The 21,566-nt window shown below is 42.9% G+C and overlaps 3 protein-coding genes across 3 annotated transcripts; 1 reads left to right on the top strand and 2 right to left on the bottom strand.

Moving 5' to 3' along the window:
* Window positions 1–1,660: 1,660 nt before the first annotated feature.
* LOC119366711 (noroxomaritidine synthase 2-like) lies at window positions 1,661–3,220 on the bottom strand. The gene has a single exon (XM_037632454.1). It carries the CDS (start codon window positions 3,218–3,220, stop codon window positions 1,661–1,663), a length of 1,560 nt encoding a protein of 519 aa, XP_037488351.1.
* Window positions 3,221–12,777: 9,557 nt separating this feature from the next.
* On the bottom strand, window positions 12,778–15,402 carry LOC119361622 (vegetative cell wall protein gp1-like). The gene is made up of 2 exons (XM_037626746.1): window positions 13,601–15,402; window positions 12,778–13,509 (listed from the first exon to the last, which is right to left on the bottom strand). The coding sequence occupies exons 1-2, from the start codon at window positions 13,981–13,983 to the stop codon at window positions 13,194–13,196; spliced, it is 699 nt and encodes a 232-aa protein (XP_037482643.1). The 5' UTR covers window positions 13,984–15,402; the 3' UTR covers window positions 12,778–13,193.
* Window positions 14,632–21,566, top strand: LOC119366658 (tau-cadinol synthase-like). The gene is made up of 6 exons (XM_037632432.1): window positions 14,632–14,776; window positions 18,330–18,702; window positions 20,165–20,383; window positions 20,467–20,602; window positions 20,701–20,949; window positions 21,098–21,566. Exons 1-6 carry the CDS (start codon window positions 14,632–14,634, stop codon window positions 21,386–21,388), a joined length of 1,413 nt encoding a protein of 470 aa, XP_037488329.1. The 3' UTR covers window positions 21,389–21,566.

Consider the following 21,566-nt stretch of genomic DNA (forward strand, 5'->3'; position numbering starts at 1 on the left):
TAAAAAATGTTTATACAATTTTTGAAAATGTTCGCATAGTTAAAAATTATTCCATACCATTCTAAATAGTTTGTGACGTTTACAAAAATGTTCATCCGTTTCCAAAAAAATCACGGAATTTTTGAAACTATATACAATGTAACCAAATGTTTGCATAATTAACAAAACGTATTTATGACTATTTTATATATACATGGCATTTAAGAAAATGTTCACTTATTTCAAAAAATATGTTCATGACGTGTTAAAAAAAGTATAGAATATAAAAAAAATTGCCTGGTTTAGAAAATGTGTCGTGTAATTTTAAAAAACTGTTCAATGTGTATTTCAAAATATTTAACACGCATTCAAATAAATGTTCGAAACATGTGTATTTATAAAAAATATTCAACATGTAACTGAAAAATGTTTAACATGTATAACTGTTTCCATATGTATACAAAAATTTACAACGTGTATTAAAAAAATTAGAAATTTATTAAAGGAAACAAAGAAGAAATACACACAGAAAAAAGTGAGATACACACGAACAAAAAAACAGAAGAAAAACAGTAAAGAAACACTGAAAAAGGAAAAGCCGAAAGAAAAAATGAGAGATACACACAGAAAAAAAAAGTGAAGCTTCTAAAACCATCCCGAACGGGCCATAGCAGCTTCCTAAAACCGCTCCCCGTGTTGGACTAGTCCATTTGGGAGACCGATGGTCCTCTTGCAAGGGGCAAGATATAGCCCTGGCATCCGCATGTTGTTGTTGTTCTCGTTTGTTGCTAAACGAAGTAGCGAGCCCAAAAGGTTGTAGGTGGGCCATGTGTGCCTTTGGGGTTTTGACCCCTTTTTTGTTTTGGTTCTGTAGATCTGCCATTTCTCTTTTTAGTCCCACTACATTGTGTTAATGAATCATAAATGACTTTTTAGTCCCACACACGCTGCTTTTGAATAGGATTTAGGCCACATTTTTCTTTTTAATTTTTTGAAGTTTGTTTTTTTACTTTTGTTTTTGTTTCCTTTGCGCGAAAACAAACACCCTAAGCTATAACAACAAAAATGTTTTTTTGCGCTAGTTAGTTGCATGTCCGACCCCAACGCGCATATGCACGCGTCACAACCCACATGCAACTAGACATGTCTCACCTTAGACACATGCGCACCTAGGAAGATTGTTAGCCAGTTGCATGTCCACCACTAGACTTGCAACCCCACTGCAACCGTGTGGCCCTGATGCGACTATAACTGGGCTAGTAAGGGTTGTGCTACTAGGGGTTGTGGTCTAGTAGGGGCTATGCTTGCTAATTATAAACACGCTCACGAGGAGACCAGCTAATTGGATGCTATCGGAGTGGTCCTAAACTGCGGCACATCTTTTGCTGCACGTATTTTACTAACAGAATAAAGCAACTATACAGTCTATGTTTATATTCCATAGAAATGTACTAACACATACGTAGACTCATACAATGGAGGAAAACATCATGTCTCGATGCCTTTGGACCATGTTTCATCCAACGGAGTAATAATTGTCAACACACTGGTTCTCTTTCGTAAAAGAAAGATACATTTTTATTCATAGAGCCCTTTATTATTTGATAATAATGTGGCTGTGGGAAACATAAAATTGTTCGGGTAGTCCGTAAGCACGTTTACATAAGACCAGAATCTAATGTTACACCTCTCGCTTCTTTAGCTTAACTATGAGCCCATTTTTCATCTCCAGTATACAAGATGGCTTGGGCTGGATGCTTTGCCCTTCCATCACCTCCACATCAAAGTTCCACAACACTGAGGCGATGACGGTCTTCATCTGCATAACCGCAATTTCCTTCCCAAGGCATATCCTAGGGCCCGAGTTGAAGGCTAAGAACTTGTGAGATGGTACGTACCTCAGATTGTTTCCATCTTCCGAGAGCCACCTATCTGGGTTATAGTTGAGACAGGCATTACCCCACACGCCCTTCATTCTTCCCAGGGAGTAGAGAGAAATAAGGATGGTGTCACCGGTGCGCACCGCATGGCCACTCGGCATAATATCATCGGCGGCCACCGTCTTGCGCTCGAAAGGTGCCGGTGGGTACAACCTAAGAGTCTCGTACAAGACGGCTCTCAGATAGACTAGAGATTTGATTTCGTTCGGCTCGAAGATCATCATGGCATCCACACCGGATGCTACTTTGCATGATGCAATGGGCCAGAGTTCACTCCGGATGATTGACACAATGTTTGGGTTCTGGGCAAGGTTGTAAAAAATCCATGTCAGGGTTGTTCCAATTGTGTCCCTTGCAGCGAGCATGTAGCCAATGTTCTTGGCATAGGACAAGTCATCGTCAACGTAGTTTGGGTAGGAAGACATAATATCCACACCATCTTGTTCGTCGTCACTACCAAAATGACATGTGTTGATCTTCCTCTCCATCATCTCCATCTTCCTCCTCTCCATCATCTCCATCTTCCTCCTCTCCATCATCTCCACGAGGAACCTTCGTAGCACTTTGTGCGCTGTGCAGAGCTTTCTTTCGGGACCGATGTTTAGCCACCTCATTAATTTCCAGCAAGAAGATGGCATGGTGTGCCGGAAAAATCCCACCTCCATGACTGTGTTCAGAGCAACCACAACGTCCATGGGTGGTTTGTCTAATGATAGGAGGCCAGGATCCACACCAAAGAGAGACATAGTAGCCAGGTCAAACATAAACCTCGACATCAGTTCTTGCACGTCAAAAGGAGTGCCGGTGCTCGCCATGTAGGCGAGCAATGGGAGAAGGATGTTCTCCACCTTGTTGCGGCAACATGCCTCCGTACTAGCAATCATCCGCGGGTTGCTGAGCACGCTCTTCAATTTCCCACGCTGGGCGGCAGCGTCTTCACCATCGACGGTGAAGAGGCTGCCACCCATGATGTTGAAAATAGTGGCGAACTCAGCACCCTTGGGGAAGTTGGTGTAGTTGGTCGTGAAGATGTGCCGGACATTAGCAGGGTCGCACGTGACGAAGAACCGCATCCCGGTCCCGGGTGGGCCGTGCGCCCTGAAGTTGTGGCCTAATCCGGCGAGGACCAAGGTGAGATAGTCATGCAAGTTGTGGACATTGACCATGAAGGAAGGGAACATATGCAATATTGGCCAGTTTGTGGGAAGCACTGATGTGTTCTTAGATCTACTGCTAGCCTTGAGATACAAGTATAGGGGAACAAGTAGCACAAGTAGCAAGGAAATGAACATAATTAACATTGTTGGCAGTAGTGTGTGATAGCTACCTTTATAATGGACGTGGCTATGGGTTCATATATATACAAGTTCCCTTGATGATATCCCAGTCTATTGGTACTAATAGTGTCAACATAACTACACTTAATTGGGCTAAAAAGCAGGTGGCAGTTGGCAGATTTTGCGATAAGAAGATTTGGCAAGTTGGAATTAAGTTTCATTCGAGATTAGATCAATCCTAACCTAGCTCTTGAGTCCTTTCCTTGTCATTCCTGTTCACATCTTTTGCGTACATCGTTTCGCAAGCCATGTGCACATAGTTAGCAAAATGTGGTTCAGTTTTCTGACTTATACTTTGCTTATCTGTACGGCCCTGACTTATATTTTTCTCAATTGTTCGGCCTGACTTATTTTTCTCAATTGTTCGGCCCAGTACTGTGTGGCTAGCTGGCTGAAGTAAATTACAAGGCACGTACGCCATGTATTCGTACGTGCATGTACGAGGCAAGAGATGAAATAAACCATGGGCACATTGCATACGCAATCGATTCTGCAATTAATGTATGCTTTGCATTTCCAATTTGACTTCTTCATGCACGCGGCGCACCAAAGGTTCATGTTTCTCCACGAGCACCAGAACTCCCTCCATTTTTTTCGTATGAGAAAACATGGTGAAGAATAGGTGCTATATATCTTGAGTGGAAACAGAAAGACGAGGACACACAGAGCTTTCTTGTTCAGCTTGTCGAGGTGAATTAGCCAGCCAAATATTTTGACTTTGTTTGGCGCTTGTGATTCCCAGTTGATGTCCAAATTGGGTTCCATCAACTGTCCAAATTGGGTTCCATCAACCAGCAGTACGTAGGTAGGTGTTGAATTCAGCCATCGAGTATTTTGCTTTGCCATTACCATTCGGTGAATGGTGAGCTATCTCAAAAACAATGAAAAAAGGTTGCTTGGCCATTATTCTTATCAAAATTCAGAGAAATTGCAAGATTCAGAGCAAAGAAAAATCCCCAGAAACGGGACCAACTAGGCAAGAGGCCCAAATGGACCAGGCCTGGCTACGAGGTGGGCCTCAGCTGATGATGCTTGGCTTAGCCTGCCACTAACAGCAATTTGGGCCAATATTGCTGTAATTTTGAGATAGCTCATCATGATGTGTTTAAAATATTTCATCAGCATCTAAGCCTTGTCCAATTACTCACAACGCTGAGCATAAATCTCCTTCTTACCTTTGTAGTGCGAGTTGTCAGCTGCATCTTCGGGTATTTGGGGCTCAACACCTGCACAGAGTAGTTGATTCTTAGTTAGTTAGTTAGTTAGTTAGTGCAAAAAGCATCGTCTATCTGAATATTAACTATTTCTGCACAATGCGGCTGCCACAGCACGGGGAAACTAGACATCGAGTATTTCAAAAAATTCCATCGTTTCTTAATAAATGTTTACTGTGTACTTTTAAATACATGATGAATATTTTTCTGAATGCAATGGATACCTTTTAAATGCGATGAACAATATTGAAATATGTGATGGACTCTTTTAAACAAGATGAACATTTCTTAGATACATGAGAAACACTTTTTAAATATCTGATGAACATATTTTAAACACATCATGAACATTTTTAAGGTGGATGATGAGCCTTTAAAAAAAATCAAGATTTGCAATGCTTTTTTATATATACCCACTAATATATTTTTTGTAAATCTGGTAAAATAGAAATATTTTTAAACATCAACTAATATTTTTAATATAACTAGTTAAAAACAGAAAAAATTGCAGCGATTCGAGGAGAGCGACAATTATTTACAGTCGAGCATCGTTAAAAGGCAGAGCCGACAGACGAGGCGAGAGATGAACGTGTAGGTGATGCAAACTTCAAGCTCCATTGTGCAACAACGATCCTGAATATGTAAGAACAAAAAGCAATTGGGTCCTCCGAGGTCGAAGCCACCAGGGACAGGCAACTCGCCACCGGCAAAAGATCTTCGTGCCTGCAACGCCAGGGCGCACTCATGGAGGTCATGCCGCTGGTAGCCACCATGGGCAGCAGAGAGGGAAGGGCCTCCTCAAGTTGGTGTGCCTGCTGCTCGTTCTGGTGGTACGGTCGTTCAATGGTGCATGTTCTTTGATGTAATTTTTATTACGTCTGGGTCATTTTATACTTCTTACGAACCCTTATAATAGATCCGGGTCCTATTTCAAAAAAAATAAAAAAGTCTGATGGAGCTGGAATTCCACGCCCCGGAGCAGTGTCAATGCTGTCATGTGAGCATTATTTTGGCGATATTTATGTGCATGGTCTGGAGCGTTCATACTTTGAGCATGACATTAGGTTTGTGCATGGTCTGGAGCGTTCATACTTTTTAGTGGGCCAGGCCCATCAGAAGCGAGCTTGGGACAAGTCCCGCAAAGCTCCTCCACTTTTGTCTCCAGTTTGTGAGAGAAAATGCGTCTGGACCGCCTCGCGGATCGATACACCGTGTTGGATGGTTTCCGCGGTCCGGACAACACGATTCTAACGCTAGCGGGAGTTTTATGGATCTGCGTTGAAGATGGGCTGTTGGTAGTTAGCTATGTAGTCTGGATCGTTCATACTTCCGGCCACGTGTGGGCTGCCAACGTGTATATAAAGGCCACTCTTGCAAATTGCTGCAAAGCTGAACACAAAGATATTCCAAATGGCATCTGGCGTTACGACGACTCCCGAGAGGGTCAGCAGCTTCGAAGCATCGGTGTGGGATGCTTTCTTCATCCAATACGAGCCAGGCCCGCTGCCGGTATGTCTAAATTACATACTTGTATGTACTTAGAAAAATCGAACATGTTCTTTTCAAAACAAAACAAAACAGATTTGTTGAAACATTATGTATAGTACTCTCCATGTCCCCAAATATAGCACATATTACTTTGAACTAGCATATCAAGGAGGAGTTAAGAGGGGTCATTGGCTCATCGTGCCTCGATATCCTGATATGTGTTGCGCTATGAGTAAAAATGTGAAAACTAAGATGTGGTATATACTGGGATGGAGGGAGTATGTACTAGTAATTTCACTAAGCAATATACAAGTGTTCTCTCAGATGATTGTGTATTCGACCTATCCATAAGCTGTCTTTGCAAAGGTACATCGGCACGTGTCTTGTATTGAGTCCATTAATTGACCTTGACAAGTACAAAAGGCAAACTAATTTCAAATGTCTATATAAATTCTAGGTGATGGTGTTGATGGTGGAAATGAAATGTCACCATGTCATGCCTTCTTGATCCATTATGCTGCCTCTCAAATTCTCTAATCCTCTAACGTCTTCCATGTTTGGCCTCTTATATTTATGAGACGGTGTGCTGAAATGATTTTACACTCGAAATAGCCCACTATGAGCGATGTGAGGCCCACATAGTTCCGCCACGGTATGGCTGCAATGGGGCCCACCTCTAAAATGTGCAAAAAATAATTCATCATGTGTTTTTTGATGCTTAAACATAAAGTAGATAATATATTATTAAATAAATGGTAATAAAACTAATAATTATTTTTAGGAAACAACATATACTCAAAATAAGGTAGTATTAATATTGTTCATTTCATATTTCTTTACATCTGATGTATCCCCTTTTCCCTTTTGGTTAATCATAACTCATCTAAGCATGCAGATATCTGAAGAATGCATGCGTGTGAAAGAAGCCAAATTGAAGGAGGATGTACAGATTTTGTTTAAGACATTCAACAATACTCCTTTAGAGAAAATGACATTTGTGGACACACTCGAACGTCTCGGAATTGATCACCTCTTTGAAGAACATATCAACACAGCGATAAATGAAATCCACCAGAGTGAATTCAATAGTTGTAGCCTCTATGAGGTTGCTCTTTGCTTTCGCTTGCTTCGGGAGCACGGGGTTTGGGTATCTCCAGGTATCTATATCTCTATATATGTTATATATACATATACATTTAGAATTTATGTTTATATGCAAATTCTTCTCAATCTGTCATGTCAATTTATATTTTCAACACTATTTAGATGATTAGATTTGGAATTCAAGATAAGGACCAAATGATGGAGGATTGTAAGTTATATACTCGCTTGATTCCAAAATATAGTGCATATAGATTTTGTATCAACCCGAACTCTATAAACTCCGACCAATTTTATAGAAAAATTTCAATATCTACAACACCAAATGATTTAATGACATTGATTTGATTTTGTAGATGTTGATATTTTCATAACCAGGAAAGTGGTCCGTGCAAACGCACGGGAAACATCTCTGTTGTTAAGAAATAGATGCTGATTGATTCACTGTTGAGATAGAAACACCATTTTGTGTAACCTCGCTACCTAAATTTTCCGAGGTTATCTTTAGTCAAGACAACTTCCCTGTCCAAATAAGTTCATTGCCCACCTAGCAAGATCCTGTAAAAAAAAGGAATTCTTTTTCAACAAAAAAGGCATTCTTAACTCTCATCAACCCTTTCTAGGCTAGAGAGTCCACGGGCTTTGTTGTTACTCTACCTAGGATAGGGTCTTTGAGTGAATGCATTTATCGTACAACAGCTCTTATCAAACCCTCCCTCCTTTATTAATTACCATGAGGCTAGAACATACCTACTCCCTTCATTTCTAAATATACGTCTTTTTAGTGATTTCAATATGAACTACATACTGATGTATATAGACGTAATTTTGAGTGTGTATTCACTTATTTTCCTGTATGTAGTCCATATTGAAATCTCTAAAAAGACTTAAATTTAGGAACGGTTGAAGTAGAAATCCATGAATTTGTGCATGTTGGCAATGATTTGATGTTGTCACTGGTGTAGGGTGGCCTTTTGACATGGCCTGGACAATGATCTGAGAGAGCATTGCTCAGGTGGTGATTGGTTAATTAAGCACAAGGTCGTAAACCTAACTGAGGCGAACAGGTGCGGCAACATTGCTCGGGCGGGGTAGATAAGCCTCTTGTCACCGATTGCGCGTAATACCGCCACCGTTGGTTTGTCATGGCGCACGGAGGAGAGGCGAGTTGTGTTGCTATGATGGAGGGCAGGGGTAGGTGCTGATGGCGCTGTGTGGTCGACATGTGTAGTAACGGATGGGCGACGCTGGGAGAGGTCTTTACTTTGGATAGCAAGGAAAGATCCATGTTATTATATTACCTAGTTAAGATTTAACAATGATAGCCACGGTCCAAAAAAACAACGATAGGATGTTTTGCTTTGTTGTGAGATTTTCTAGCATGTCTTTCTTTTTCCTGGTTAACCCGTCATATAATTTTAATATATCTCTACCTAATAATATACTCTCTACCTAATCTTTATCTTTACCTATTAATATTAACTAGCAAAAGGCCTGTGCATTGCAACTGGAGAAAACATTGACTGCGTTGCAACAGAAGAAAACAAATAATTATTTTTTGTGTTTCTAACTTAATAATGTGAATTAAAAGAGTAACTTAATTGAATAATGCAAAAAATGTTGATAATGTATGAAAATGCATGGAATAAACGTTAGTACAAGTATTTTATTTTATGAAAAAAAAGGAAAAATTATGTGTTTACCTCCAGCCGGTAGGGCTGTCAACAAAGCTCGGACTCAATGTACTGTTTCATGCTCGATTAACTTATTTTTTAGTGGATCGTGCTCGATTAACTATATGCTCAAATTTGACTTCAACCTGCTTACCTCGTCCAGTGGCCTGGCCAAAAATCGCGCATTAAAGGTCAATGCAAGATGGCCACTTTGACTGGTTGATGTGTTAAATAGGGAACATGTAATTTCCAATAGATCATTGTACTATTTCTTCATTGGTTGCTTATTTGTGATTGGTAAAACAACTTTGATAGCCTATAGCTTAAGGGCATCTACAATGTTACTCTTGTGCAGGCGCCTAGAGCAAAAAAACATCAAAAATTTAAGAAAAAGTAAGTGCCCTCTCCTCCAATGCTAGGCGCTTATCACAGGCTCTAAATACGTAGGGCCGGCTCCCGGTTTCTTTACCCGCTTGTCCAGGAAAAAAAGAAAGCGCTTGATGCATCTATTGGCATCAATGCGGCATCAGGCACTGGGAACAACTAATGTAGCTGGCGATCTATCAGGAAATAAATCCTAGTGTCCATCACTGGCGCCTAGCATTAGAGATGCCCTAAGAGAACATGCAATCTGTATATATCCGGTATCAAGTCGCACAAATAAATTTGTTTGTAGTTTAATGCATATATAATCTGCCGGCAAACATATATGATTATCTGAAAGATGTGGTACACATATATTCGTATGAACAAGGCACTGCCTTTGGCTCAGTTAATCCATTTATAGACATATATTCAAACAGAAGAGTACATATACATTTTGTGTGCCCCTTGTATGATTTTTAAACAGTGTCTATGCTGAACAATAGCTTCGAATACATAATTCAATTCCAAAAAATACAGTCAACATACATAAGCATTGTGGTTTGAAGTTGCAGTATAGTTGGCCAAATGTAATGCAAGACATGCTTGATGTAAAAAGGTTTTTTTTGCGGGTGATCTAAAAAGGTTATGTTAGTAATGAAAAAATATAGGCGGCGGTATGCAAGAAAATTTTGTAGTAATGTACGTCTATTGGGTGAGATTAGGATTAGACCACCGCTTCCTATTAGGTGTAAGATGCTCCCCTTTCTCAATTTCTTCTTACCAAGTAAGCCTATTTGGTAGTGCGATTCGGTCCTCGACAGAAAATGGAGTCTCTTCCTTCAACAAAAGAAATGATTCATGACCTGAAAATATAACCAATAAACAATGAGTGAATACTTATCTTTATTTAAAGGGATATAAATTATGGTTCTTTGATTGCTCTACCCATTAATTTGGCCACTTATATTAAGCATCTATCACAGATATATATGTATCATGGTTTCCAAAAGCTATTCCCCAAGAGTATACAACAATAAGAAGCCAGGGGTGAATCATTATCTTTTAGCATGGACACCATGATGTTTCAGCGTTCTGTCATTGCATTGAACAGGAAAGAACCTTCTTGGCAAAGGTGCATCACTATTACCTTCGGCATAGCGAATATTGCCACTGAACAACACTCATCGTGCCAAGATAGAAGTATTATTATAAGGTATGCTACTTCAAGTGGTCATCGATAGCAAGGGAAACAATGTGTTGTATCACTGCTGTTATATATCTGAAATCTCAGTGCACATCACATATATATTTTCTAGCAATACCAAGCTTTGATCTCAAACAGAACATATCCACCTTACCCTCAAGATAACTGAACAACAATACCTGACAGTGGGTCACCCAGTGGAATCCATCCATCTTGGCACCAAATCGAAAGTTCCGGGTAGCTCCAGCTTGCCAAATAAAAACTGAATGATTATGATTTATGCACCTAGGTGATATCCCTGTGCAGATCATAATGGTTATACTGTGCGTGTTACCAACTTTGCTAGCCACATCACAGATATTTACACCTAAAGGGTTGAAGGACAAAATATTCAGCACTTACTATGAGTAAAGAAAAATCCTAAAAATTATATCTATGGACTTGCAAAGACAATCAAGAGCAAAGGCTGATGTGAAAGCTTACATCGGGTGTATATATGACTCATCTTATTCCACCAAATTGTAACAAACATTGTGATTTGGAACTAACTGGACAGAAAAGTATGATGCAAATTATGTCCTCTCGCATGAAACATATCATTACAGCGGCAAAATCATGTCATGTAATAGAAGCTACTATTTCGTGCAAGAGGCTGCAAAAACTCTACCTATATACTCCCTTTGAATCACCCTGGTAGCAGCCAAGCCCTCTGTCGTTCCGCTAGCAGTGAAGCCACCATGGTCCACCCTTAGTTTTTGCATGGTTCATCTTCTCTGCACTAAACACTTTGGAGATGAGATTCTTCTGCCTTCTCTGCTTTTGGAAAAAAACATAAAAGGCCTACAGATCAAACCGTCATATATGTGCCACTTCAGTTTCTATAATTTATTGATTCTCTTAAAATTAGATGAATGTTTCATCATCTCGTGTTTGTTAAAATATATAATCAATTGCAAGGGATTAGAGGCCGCATGTATGATTTTTTTTTAATTTTGGCTGCTGCACAGTAATTACCAGTTGCATGGATAGCCGGCTAGTCAGTGGACGGAAAGCTACATAAGTAGGATGCCGCTTTGTAAGCTTACTCCTGCATCAATGAACCATTGAAGAAATGAAATCTATCCACATATCCAGATCTACGGTAGGAGCCTAGAGAGGCACACGAACAACAAATTGTTGCCAACGCCAAAGGAACTGCTAGCCTGACACTGGTGAGCTGCACGCCCGCGATACAGAACCGCATGCCAACGAGCTGAACCAACAACGCCCCATGAGCTGCATGTGCTGCCCAAACCACACTCGCAGATCTGGATGTCGTGGAGAATTGGATCCGAGGTAGGAGCAAGAACCACACATGGCCGCCAGCCAGACCGCCCCACCGATGAACTGCACTGCACACACACAACAACACTGAATCTGCTAGCACGCAGTAATGAACTACACATATCCCGTGAAACAGGGAGCTGAACTGAAAACTGAACCTTAAATTGCACAAATCAAACTGCAACCCACAAACTTTTGCCACTGCACCTTGTGGGACTGGGCACCGAACTGCAACTCCCGTGATGCCCGAACGCAAGCAGCGTTGCCGATGCACTGCACCTGAAGTATTGCACGCACGCAGAACAAATTGCAAGTCCGCGTCGGCAGGGATTTTCATCGTGAGATGGCCGACGTCTTCACTGTGGTCCACCGTGTGGGTGAGTGTCGTGGAGGTGACAGCCGTAGGAAGGCGGTGGAGCACCTGCTCACCTCCTCAACAGAAAAGTGAGCGACATGTGAGCTGCGCATGCTCGAATGTGAGGAAGAAGGGAGGAGGGGAACGGCCCATCTGGTCACGGCGGCGCGGTCCATGAGCCCGGCTTCCAGCGCCGAACTGCAGAGAGAGGGGGGAGCTCTCCTGTGGCTCAACGTAGAAGAAGGTGGTAGATGGCCGGGGACGACCGGATCCAGCGCTGTAGGCGGTGGTTGGCGGCGCAGGGGTCCCCGGTGGCCGGATCCGGCGCTGGTGGCCATACGCGGGAGGGGCGCAACAGCGCGGGTAGTGGAAGGGGCCGGGGTCGCGCTGCTAGGTAGGGGTGCCAGGCGGCGCGGCGTTTCTTGGCTGCCGGCGGGATGTGGTGGGAGGTGCGGCTGGTGGAGGTTGGGGCGGCGCGAGGGAGGCTGGGGAGCGGGCGACGCGCGAGGGAGGCCGGGGAGGAAGCGCACGGGAGGAGGAGGGTCGGGGGCGGCGGCGGCACTCGGGCCTGTGCGGGCCGGATCTGGGCTCGAAACGTTTTCTCACTTTAAAAAGGACCGCGGGTTTAATACCGAAAACCACAAGGAGTTTTCTGCAAAATCGACGACGACGTACGACCAGAAGCACTAGCTGGTTTATTAGTAGGTAAAGATAATAATAAAGAAAATTAGGTCTCTGTCGTCCATCGCTAGCGATTTTGCATAAAAGTTCCTCGGTTTATAAAAAATTGACCCGCAGTCTTATTTTAATGTGTTACTGAAGAAAACGGTTGGATTTTGCAAAAAGCCTACTGCGTCCATTGCGTTCTCCGCCGCCGCTTATCCATTGCCGTACTCCACCGCCGGGCACGCCGCTTGCCGCTGACGCCCGCGAGCCGTCCTCCACTGCCTGGCACGCGCCTCCGCTTGCCGCCGGCTTCCACGCCGCCCGAGGCCAGGAATGGGGCGCGGCCTTGTGGCGGGCGTTCGAGGGCGCGGCGGACAGGGAGTCGTGGAGTCGCCGAAGGCCCGAAGGTGGCCTTGGCAGGCACGGGGGTGAGCTCGCGGGCGCGCTTGCGGCAGGTGAGCCTAGCCCGCAACTCCTCCCGCTGCTTGGCGAGGCGCCTTCTCGGGCCGAGGCGTCGCGGCGGAGGAGGATAAGGCGGCCGGTGTGCTCAGTTGGGGCGAGGCACGCGAGGAGGCGAGCTGCGGCGGGGCGGCTTCAGGCGTAGTGGCTGAGGCAGGACTGGGGTCTCACCAGAAAGCCGGCTCGGTGCTGGTGGCCCACGGGCGAGGAGGAGGCCTGAAGCGAGGCGACCTGGCGCGTCTCCTGCGCACGTACACGAGCAGGGATAGGACACGGAGTGCGACGGCGCTGCTGGTCTCCGGTGGGGCGGCGCGGCGACCTGGTGGCGGGGACGAGGCTGGGAAAGCAGGGCCTCGCCGGATCTTGCGGAGAAGGCGATGAACGGAGCAGGGCGGCGGCGGGAGCTGCAAGGTCAAGGTGGGGAAAATTCAGAGAAGAGGCAGAGAGGGAGTAAAAGAGATAGAAGAAGAAGAGGGACGACAGAGGGAGGCGGACACGGTGGAGCTCGTGCTCCGACGAGCTGCTGCTTGGCGTGGAGGAGGCCGGGACGGGCGCGGGGCTACAGGAGCCGGCCGAGGACATGGCCGGAGGCGGGCGGAGCTCCTGTTGGCGGCGCCATGGCCAAGCTCGGGTGACGGCGGCTGGGACGCGGGGCTCCGGCAGGCGAGGCGGCGAGCTGCGGTGGCCGGCGAGGATGGGATGGAACTGGGGCGGAGAGGTCTTGGGCGGCTGGATCGGAGCGAGGCCTGCAGGCGGCGGCAGTTGGCGTCGATGGCCATGACGGCTCCCTGTTGCAGCGGGACAGTGAGAGTGAGAGCAACGCTCGGCAGCCTCTTCTCCCTCGTCCACGCTGTTGCCATCGCCATTCTCTGTTCCATGTATTGCTTTGCTGCTTGTTACTTGCTCCAGGAGTAGTACACCATTTTGAAGATGCAAGTGTCTGAATTCCAAAAAGTTCTTGTTTGCTCCATGTATTGCTTGCTCCAGATTTTGCTTCCTGCTTGCTGTCCGAGAATGCCATGAACGCTTGGATTGCCAGGGGCAGTGCTATCTTCTAATGTGGAAACTGTTTTCTTTTCTCTATTTTACAAATATTATAGGGACAAAAGGAGTTTATTCGAGAGTGTAGCGTTACCGATGATGCATGTTAAACCACTGAAATGCGTATATCCCGTTGCAAAGCACGAGCATGTGTGCTAGTAATAAAAAAGCACGTAGGGTTTCTGGTCGTACGTCATCGGCGTTTTTACAGAAAACCCCCTGGGTATTCAACCCGCAGTACTATTATAACTCAACCTGAAGCGGTACTAATAAGAGAGAAAAAATAAAATAAATAACCAACCCACCCGCACGTCCCTACCTCCCAATCCCATCTCCACCTCCTGCCGCCGCCGGCCCACCCTCGCGCCGCCGTGTGTCGCCGGCCCACCCCCCACGTCGCTGCGCGTCGCCGGTGCATCAGTCCTTCCCCACATCGGGGGCCCGCCTAGAAGAGCCGTACGGCAGTAATCGCCCTTGCCTCGGGAATGCAGAACAGAGTCGTGGGCCGCTGGAGCAAAGCTGGGGCGGCCGTCGTAGTCTGCAGTGGAGGAGCGGCGCTCGTATCGAGCGGGACTTGCGCTTGGACGCCGCGGGTGCTCCTGACGGCGGCTCCCGACATGGTCCGAGAAGGTGGGGCGGCGCGGATCTGGCGCTGAATAGCATCGGGAGCTTAGGCGTCGGGGTCGGAGGTCCATGGCGCGGGTGTGATGCTCCCTATACAGAAAAGATACGGGGAGGTGAGAGGTGAGGGAGAGATCCAGAAGAGGAAGGAATGGAGAGGGAGAAGGTCAGCAGAGCAGCGGTTGGTCGCCGGACAGGAGGCAGGCGCCCGGGGTCGAGGGGAGCTCCTTGCTCTGGCGTGGTTGGTGCTGGGGGCGGCGTACGGGCGGCAGCGTTGTGCAGCGCGGCTGGCTTGTGTATGGGCTCCTAGCTGGCGGCCGGACTGCGCGCGCGGGGGCAGGCTGGGCCTGTGGCGGAGGCGCGGGAGGAGGAGGTCTGGTGGGGAATCCGTCTGGTGGTGCTGGTCGGCAAAACGCTGGGTGGATGCGTGGAGAAGATAAGATTCTTGGTGGGATTGAATGCTTGTCGCTATTGCTTTTTCTAGACGATGCGTTGCAGCAGCTGCTAGAAGTCGATCTCATTTTTTTTGCGTAGAGCTAGATCTCTACTAGCATACAATCTACTACTACTTGGCTGTTGTTTAAGCCTACCATAGCTTAATCTTAATTATGAATATTAGTAGTTACAGTACTTAAAAGATGTGTGAATGAAATGTTGGAAATATTTGTTCAAAAAAATATTGAAAATAATATTATTTCTGAAGGGAAAAGATATTCGGGGCTCACCTATGGACTACCTGATTATCAATATATTCCTCAAGTCTCTTTGTTCCTGATACCGTTGATGAGATAGAGAGGAGGGAGGGACGAAGAGTTGAGAGAGTACGACAATGGTGCATCCTGCTCGAACTGGGTCTAGAGGAGGGGATGCGTCTTATTTCGCCCCACACACCGGCTAGGAAGAGCGAGAGAGAGGCATGTGGTCATGGCTACGTCGACCATATCCTCGGTCCTTTCGTGCACCACCTTCATGCATGTAGCTACTCCCCTCCCTCATATCATCTCACCCGCAATTCTGCATGTCCTAATTCTAATCCTGTTCGAGCTCTGATGATGGTGTCAAGGGAAGTAGCCGCGTTGGCGCAGTCGGTGTGCTCCTACTGCTGGCGGTAGCGTATCCATAAAAGAGCACCAAGCAATGTAAACTCTTTACTATCTAATACGTCGTCTTATCTTTGAAGTGGTCAAGTATAAAATATGAATTCATGATAAGACGGAGAAGAATCTAACAGATTGAAAGATAGAGCTCAGTATTTCACCATGAGATAAAATCTCGAATATCACGTAAACCCTGGAATTTATTTCATAGCCGTTGCAACGCTAGCTTTTATTAAAAATAAGGGAATTCTCACGTTCGACCATATTATCAACACTTATTAAAAATGGATGTAAAAGGATACACAATGGCACATGAAGCATGTTATGCCCATTCTTTCGTCTGGTGCAACACACATGTATTTGTACTATTTCTAACAATAAATGGGTTATTGCTTTTTGCGGCACGTCACGGAAATTGCCCCAAAGTTGTAAAGTACTACCCATCAATGCCACCTATAAGTGATAAAAATACTTTGCACAAGGGAATCATCTGCCTTGGCTGGCTCATGCAGTAGGGACCTCCCATACCGCGCTCTGCGCGCCGGGAGAAGACACACCACGTCCGGGTGGCCTGGTTTCTAAATTTTCTTTTTTTCTTTTTTTCTTTTTTCCGTTTTTTTGCTACTTAAATAATTTAGGACTTCAAAAAGTTCCGAAAATTTGAAAAATGACTTGAAAAAGTCCTGAAAACTAAAAAAAAGAGAATTTTGAAATAAATTGTTTAATAAATCATAAAATATTTGTGGATTGCAAATATTGCGCAATTTTATAAAAAATTATTCAAAAAATGTTTGAAATTTCAAAATCTAATGTTTTGGAAATAAATCATGATTTTTAAAAAGTTCAAGTATTTAAAAAATATTAATGAAATTGAACAAAATTTCGCCAATTCAAAAAATGTTCATGAAAAAAATATCCTAAAAGTTTTAAAAACGTTCATGACTTATAAATATTTTATTCATTCATAAAAAATTTATTAATTCAAAAAATCATCACGCATTTCAAGAAATGTTTGTTAAATGAAAAAAATCGTTAAATAAAAAATGTTCGTGAAATTAAAAAATTGTTCCAGAAATTTCCAAAGCAATGTTCGTCCATTCTAGAAATGCGCCTATTCAAAATTGTTAAAAATGTTTGCAAATAGTTTAAAATGTTTATGAATTGAATTTTTTTATTTTGGAAAACGTTCAAAAATTTGTAAAAATGTTAGTGAATTTGACAAATGTTCATGATTTCAAATATGTTCACGAGTTCTAAAAAATGTTCATGATTTCACAAAATTGAGAGTGATAGTGTATCTCGGTGATGCTGTAAAATGTGATCATGGTTATTGGAGATTATGATTTTTGTCCCGTTGATATATATATATATATATATATATATATATATATATATATATATATATATATATATATATATATATAATAGATATATTTTAGTCAAACATCGTAAATATTTACTCAAGATAAAATATATACACACTGTATTTTGAAACAGAAGGGGTATATAGTATGGCTGTAGAAAAGAGAACACTGAGAAATGTTCTTCTTTGGCCCCAAATTCTTCTGGTACAGAAGTGGGAACAAATTATTCATTGGCCTCACTACATCTCTGCATGTGGCATGGAAATGGTACATATGTTAGTAGTGTGTCGACTAAAGGCTGGCTGCTCCTCACACTATTGAGTGGTCCGTCAGCCCTTCAGTTGTGGCATCACAAGGCTTATCATGCAATCACCAATGATGGGCCTCATCCTAAGGTGAATTGTACTGCTAACATTCGGCCGAATGCCCGTTAGTGGTCAATGACATGCCAATATCATCTTTATAGGTAGTGCATAAAACAATGAGAACTATAACTAAACACACTAGCGCACACAAAACAGAGAGAAATATCTAAACACATACAAGATTCGACATAAGATACAATTCACTGAGACTGCCTGAAGACGTATTTGATCAGATTGTGTGACAATAACATGAAGAACAGTTGTTCATACACTTCATTGGAAAATTATGAAGCATCACTTCTGCTGAAGTATTATAAGATAATGAAATATTTTATTTCTCTAACCTGTGCATAGTACCCAGCGGTGGCAGATGTAGGGGTGAGGTCGTGGGACCATGGCCCCCACAAACAATTTGCACAACTTTTTTTACCAGTGCATTCATTTGTATATACAATACTTTATTAACTATTTGTAATGTGTCTTGACAAAAAAAAAACTGCTACCCTCTGTAATGTTGCCCCCACGGTCAATTCTAGATCCGTCACTGCTACCCAAGAAGTAAGAATTATTTATGTCCGACACCTTGTTGAAATGTAAAAGTTCAAACAACCTAGAAGATACCAGGGTTGTATAATGAACTAATTAACACTTCTGCTTTTATCCTTAAGCTAAACTGTCATTTCGTCGTCTCTAATAGGAATCAACATCTAATACATTCCACTAATTTATCATACAGATGTATTCAATAAATTCAAGGCCGGAGATGGGAGCTTCAACAAGGATATAACTGATGAACGAAGGGCACTATTATGTTTATACAACGCAGCTTATCTTTCAATCCATGGTGAATCAGAACTTGATGAAGCCATTTCATTTGCAAGGCATCACCTTGAATCCACGAGGGACAATCTTGAGTACCCTTTATCAGAGCAAGTCAAACGAAACCTTGAGATACCATATCCAAGGACACTGAAGAGAATAGATGCGCCATATTACATTGCAGAGTATGGACAAGAGCAAACATGCAACCCTTCTGTGCTTGAGCTTGCAAAGCTCAACTTTAATCTTTTGCAGTGTGTTCACCAGAGGGAGCTCAAGGATTTTTGTCGGTACGTGTCCTACATGTAGCTTTATAGTTGCTGGATCTCCAACTAAAACTATCAAGATATAGAAAAAAAATAAGTTAACAATACGAGGTTTTCTTCAGTTCACCCCCTTTACGAAACTTTGAAAAGGCTATTTTTGTACTTCCTAGGAGTCCATGTGGCACTAATAAAAAAATGGACGAGCAATCTGGCGTAAGCTCTATATCTTTCTTGTTCCAGGATACACCTGGATCACCCGACAGGGGGCACCCGACCGCGGGGGATTTTTCCCATCTATTTAATTGCTTTTTGTTACGGTTTTCTTTATGTTTCTTCCTAGGAACCAGGTTTTCACCAGTTTTTATTGTCTTTTTCCGTGTTTTTCCTTTCCTTTCCTTTTACCTTTTACATTTTCTCTTTATTTTTTCTTCTTTTATTGATTTATATTATTTTTATGTTCTATTTTTTGTTTGTGCCAATACTTTTAAATTAGATGAACATTGTTTAATAACAGGCATGGACACTTCTTTAAAGTACACGCACCATTTTAAATATGTGCACACCTTTTAAAATTACAGGAACATCTTCTTTTGAAATGTGTGAGTACTTTCTAAAATTACAAGATCATTTCTTGAAACATGTGAACACCTTTTTTATAATCATATGAACATCTTTCTAATGCATACACGCTTTTTAATTGCTTGAGCATTTAAACAAAATGTGTGAACACTTTTTTATATAGACGGACATATTTTTAGAATACACTGACACCTTTTTAAAGTACATGAACATATATAAAAATAAGCATTCATATATCTCTAAAATACATTGTTGCATTTCGCCTAAAAAACAGAGAAAACAGAAGCAAAAATTAAAAAGTGAAGAATACATGAAAGTGATAGAAAGCAACAAAGAACTTTTTAAAGTGCCATCTTGACGTCGACATCACTTTTTTTTGACAATCCAACATTGACTTCACTTGGACATGGGTAGTACCGAGAGTGTCCTGCAGAACTACGTAGTTGGGCCCGGCCCATGTGCATTGCGCGCAACACTTTATCCGTGGGAGCCCAATCTAACCGCAACCCCGTTCTTGAGTTGCGTCGGCGACTATAGTAGCGGCAATGATTTTCATGGCAGCGACGATAACAAATCTATAAACTAGCACGATTCGTAAGCTAGGTTTGACGAATACTTGAACTTTTTGTAATTATGTAGCGTAAAACCCTCGTATCCTTTTGTTTAATTTGTGGGTGTGTGTGAGAGAAAACTAAGAATGGAACCCTAGATTCGTAAAGCAGATGGGCCTAAACGAGGCTTGTGTGCGTAACATGGGTTACAAGAGGGTTGGGTACTTTTGCCATGACCACAATACCCTTTGTAATTAAAGGGGTAAATCTTACTTCTATTCAATTGCACCAGAATATTTTTTTTAAAGGTGTACCGAAGCAAATCTCTAACAACAACAAATTAACGTCGATTTTAGGTGGGGAAACGATCTCTATGAAGAGGTGGAACTAAGCTACTCTCGGAATCGTATAGTTGAATGCTACTTCTGGTCCTACACTGTGCACTATGAGCAACAGTATGGACATGCACGAATAATCCTTGCAAAGGTATTTGTGCTGACATCCATGTTAGATGACACTTTCGATATGCATGCTACCTTGGAAGAGGCTGAAAAGCTCACCGAAGCCATACAAAGGTTGGCACTAATCTCCTTGTGGCAATCCTGTCCTCTAATATCATACTTGCTTGCCGGCCTAAACTAACTGGCTCTACATGCAGATGGGACGAGAGCGCTGTTTTTCTATTACCAGAGTACTTGAGAAAGTTCTATGTCAGGTTGATGAATACCTTCATAGAGATCGAACATGAACTGAAACCCGATCATAAGTACCGTGTTGCTTATTGTAGGAAAGCGGTATATATCTATATTCTACCGTAAATTCTTCGGTATCTTATTAATTTAGCTCTTAATTAATCTAACAACACTGTCCACCTTGCAATGTATGCACACAGATACAAACTTTGTGTAGGTCTTACCAACAGGAATCTGAATGGTTTCATAACAGTTACATACCAAGCTTTGAAGATCACCTCAAGTGCTCGCTAATCTCTTCAGCTATTGCGATGCTATCTGTTGTTTTACTTGTTGGTATGGGTGACGAAGCAACAAAGGAAGCATTCGAGTGGGCCATCGGTTGCACCGATGCTGTAATGGCTGGCAGTGTTGTGGCACGTTTGGTGAATGACATGACTTCATTTAAGGTAAATATATAGCAGTAGTACACAGATACCTGCTTGGTTAGAAGTTATATATACACATGTCCCTTCATTATATCCAAATGTTCTTTAATTGAATCTTTAGCGAAATGGATCGGGTAACTAATTATATGCGTGTGTTCATACTTCACAGTGTGGAAAGAACAAGAAGGATGTGGCCAGCTCTGTGGATAGCTATATCAACCAGTACCACGTTACGGGTGAGGTAGCTTTCGCTGTGCTGGATAATATGGTTGAAGATGCATGGAAAACTACCAATCAGACACGATTTGACCGTCGTGCGATGCTCCCACTTGTAGAACGAGTCGTGAGAATGACCAAGAGCATGGTCTTCACGTATCATCACAAGAAGGACCGCTACACATTCGGCCGTCTGAACAAAGATAGGGTCAAGCAGCAGTTTGTCGACCCAATTCCCCTCTAGCCTGCGGGATGTTTATGCCCCTTGTTTATTTCTATTATCCAATAAAATAAGCACATCTTGTGTTTTATGTATTTGAAATTTCAAACTCGGAGTGTAATTGCAAATTCCAAATAATCACACATGCACTTGTGTATGTTGTTGTAATATCTCTTCCAGTTTAGGGTATTGAGTAAACTCT

This window comes from Triticum dicoccoides, chromosome 2B (assembly GCF_002162155.2).
Source record: "Triticum dicoccoides isolate Atlit2015 ecotype Zavitan chromosome 2B, WEW_v2.0, whole genome shotgun sequence".
Classification (NCBI taxonomy): domain Eukaryota; kingdom Viridiplantae; phylum Streptophyta; class Magnoliopsida; order Poales; family Poaceae; genus Triticum; species Triticum dicoccoides.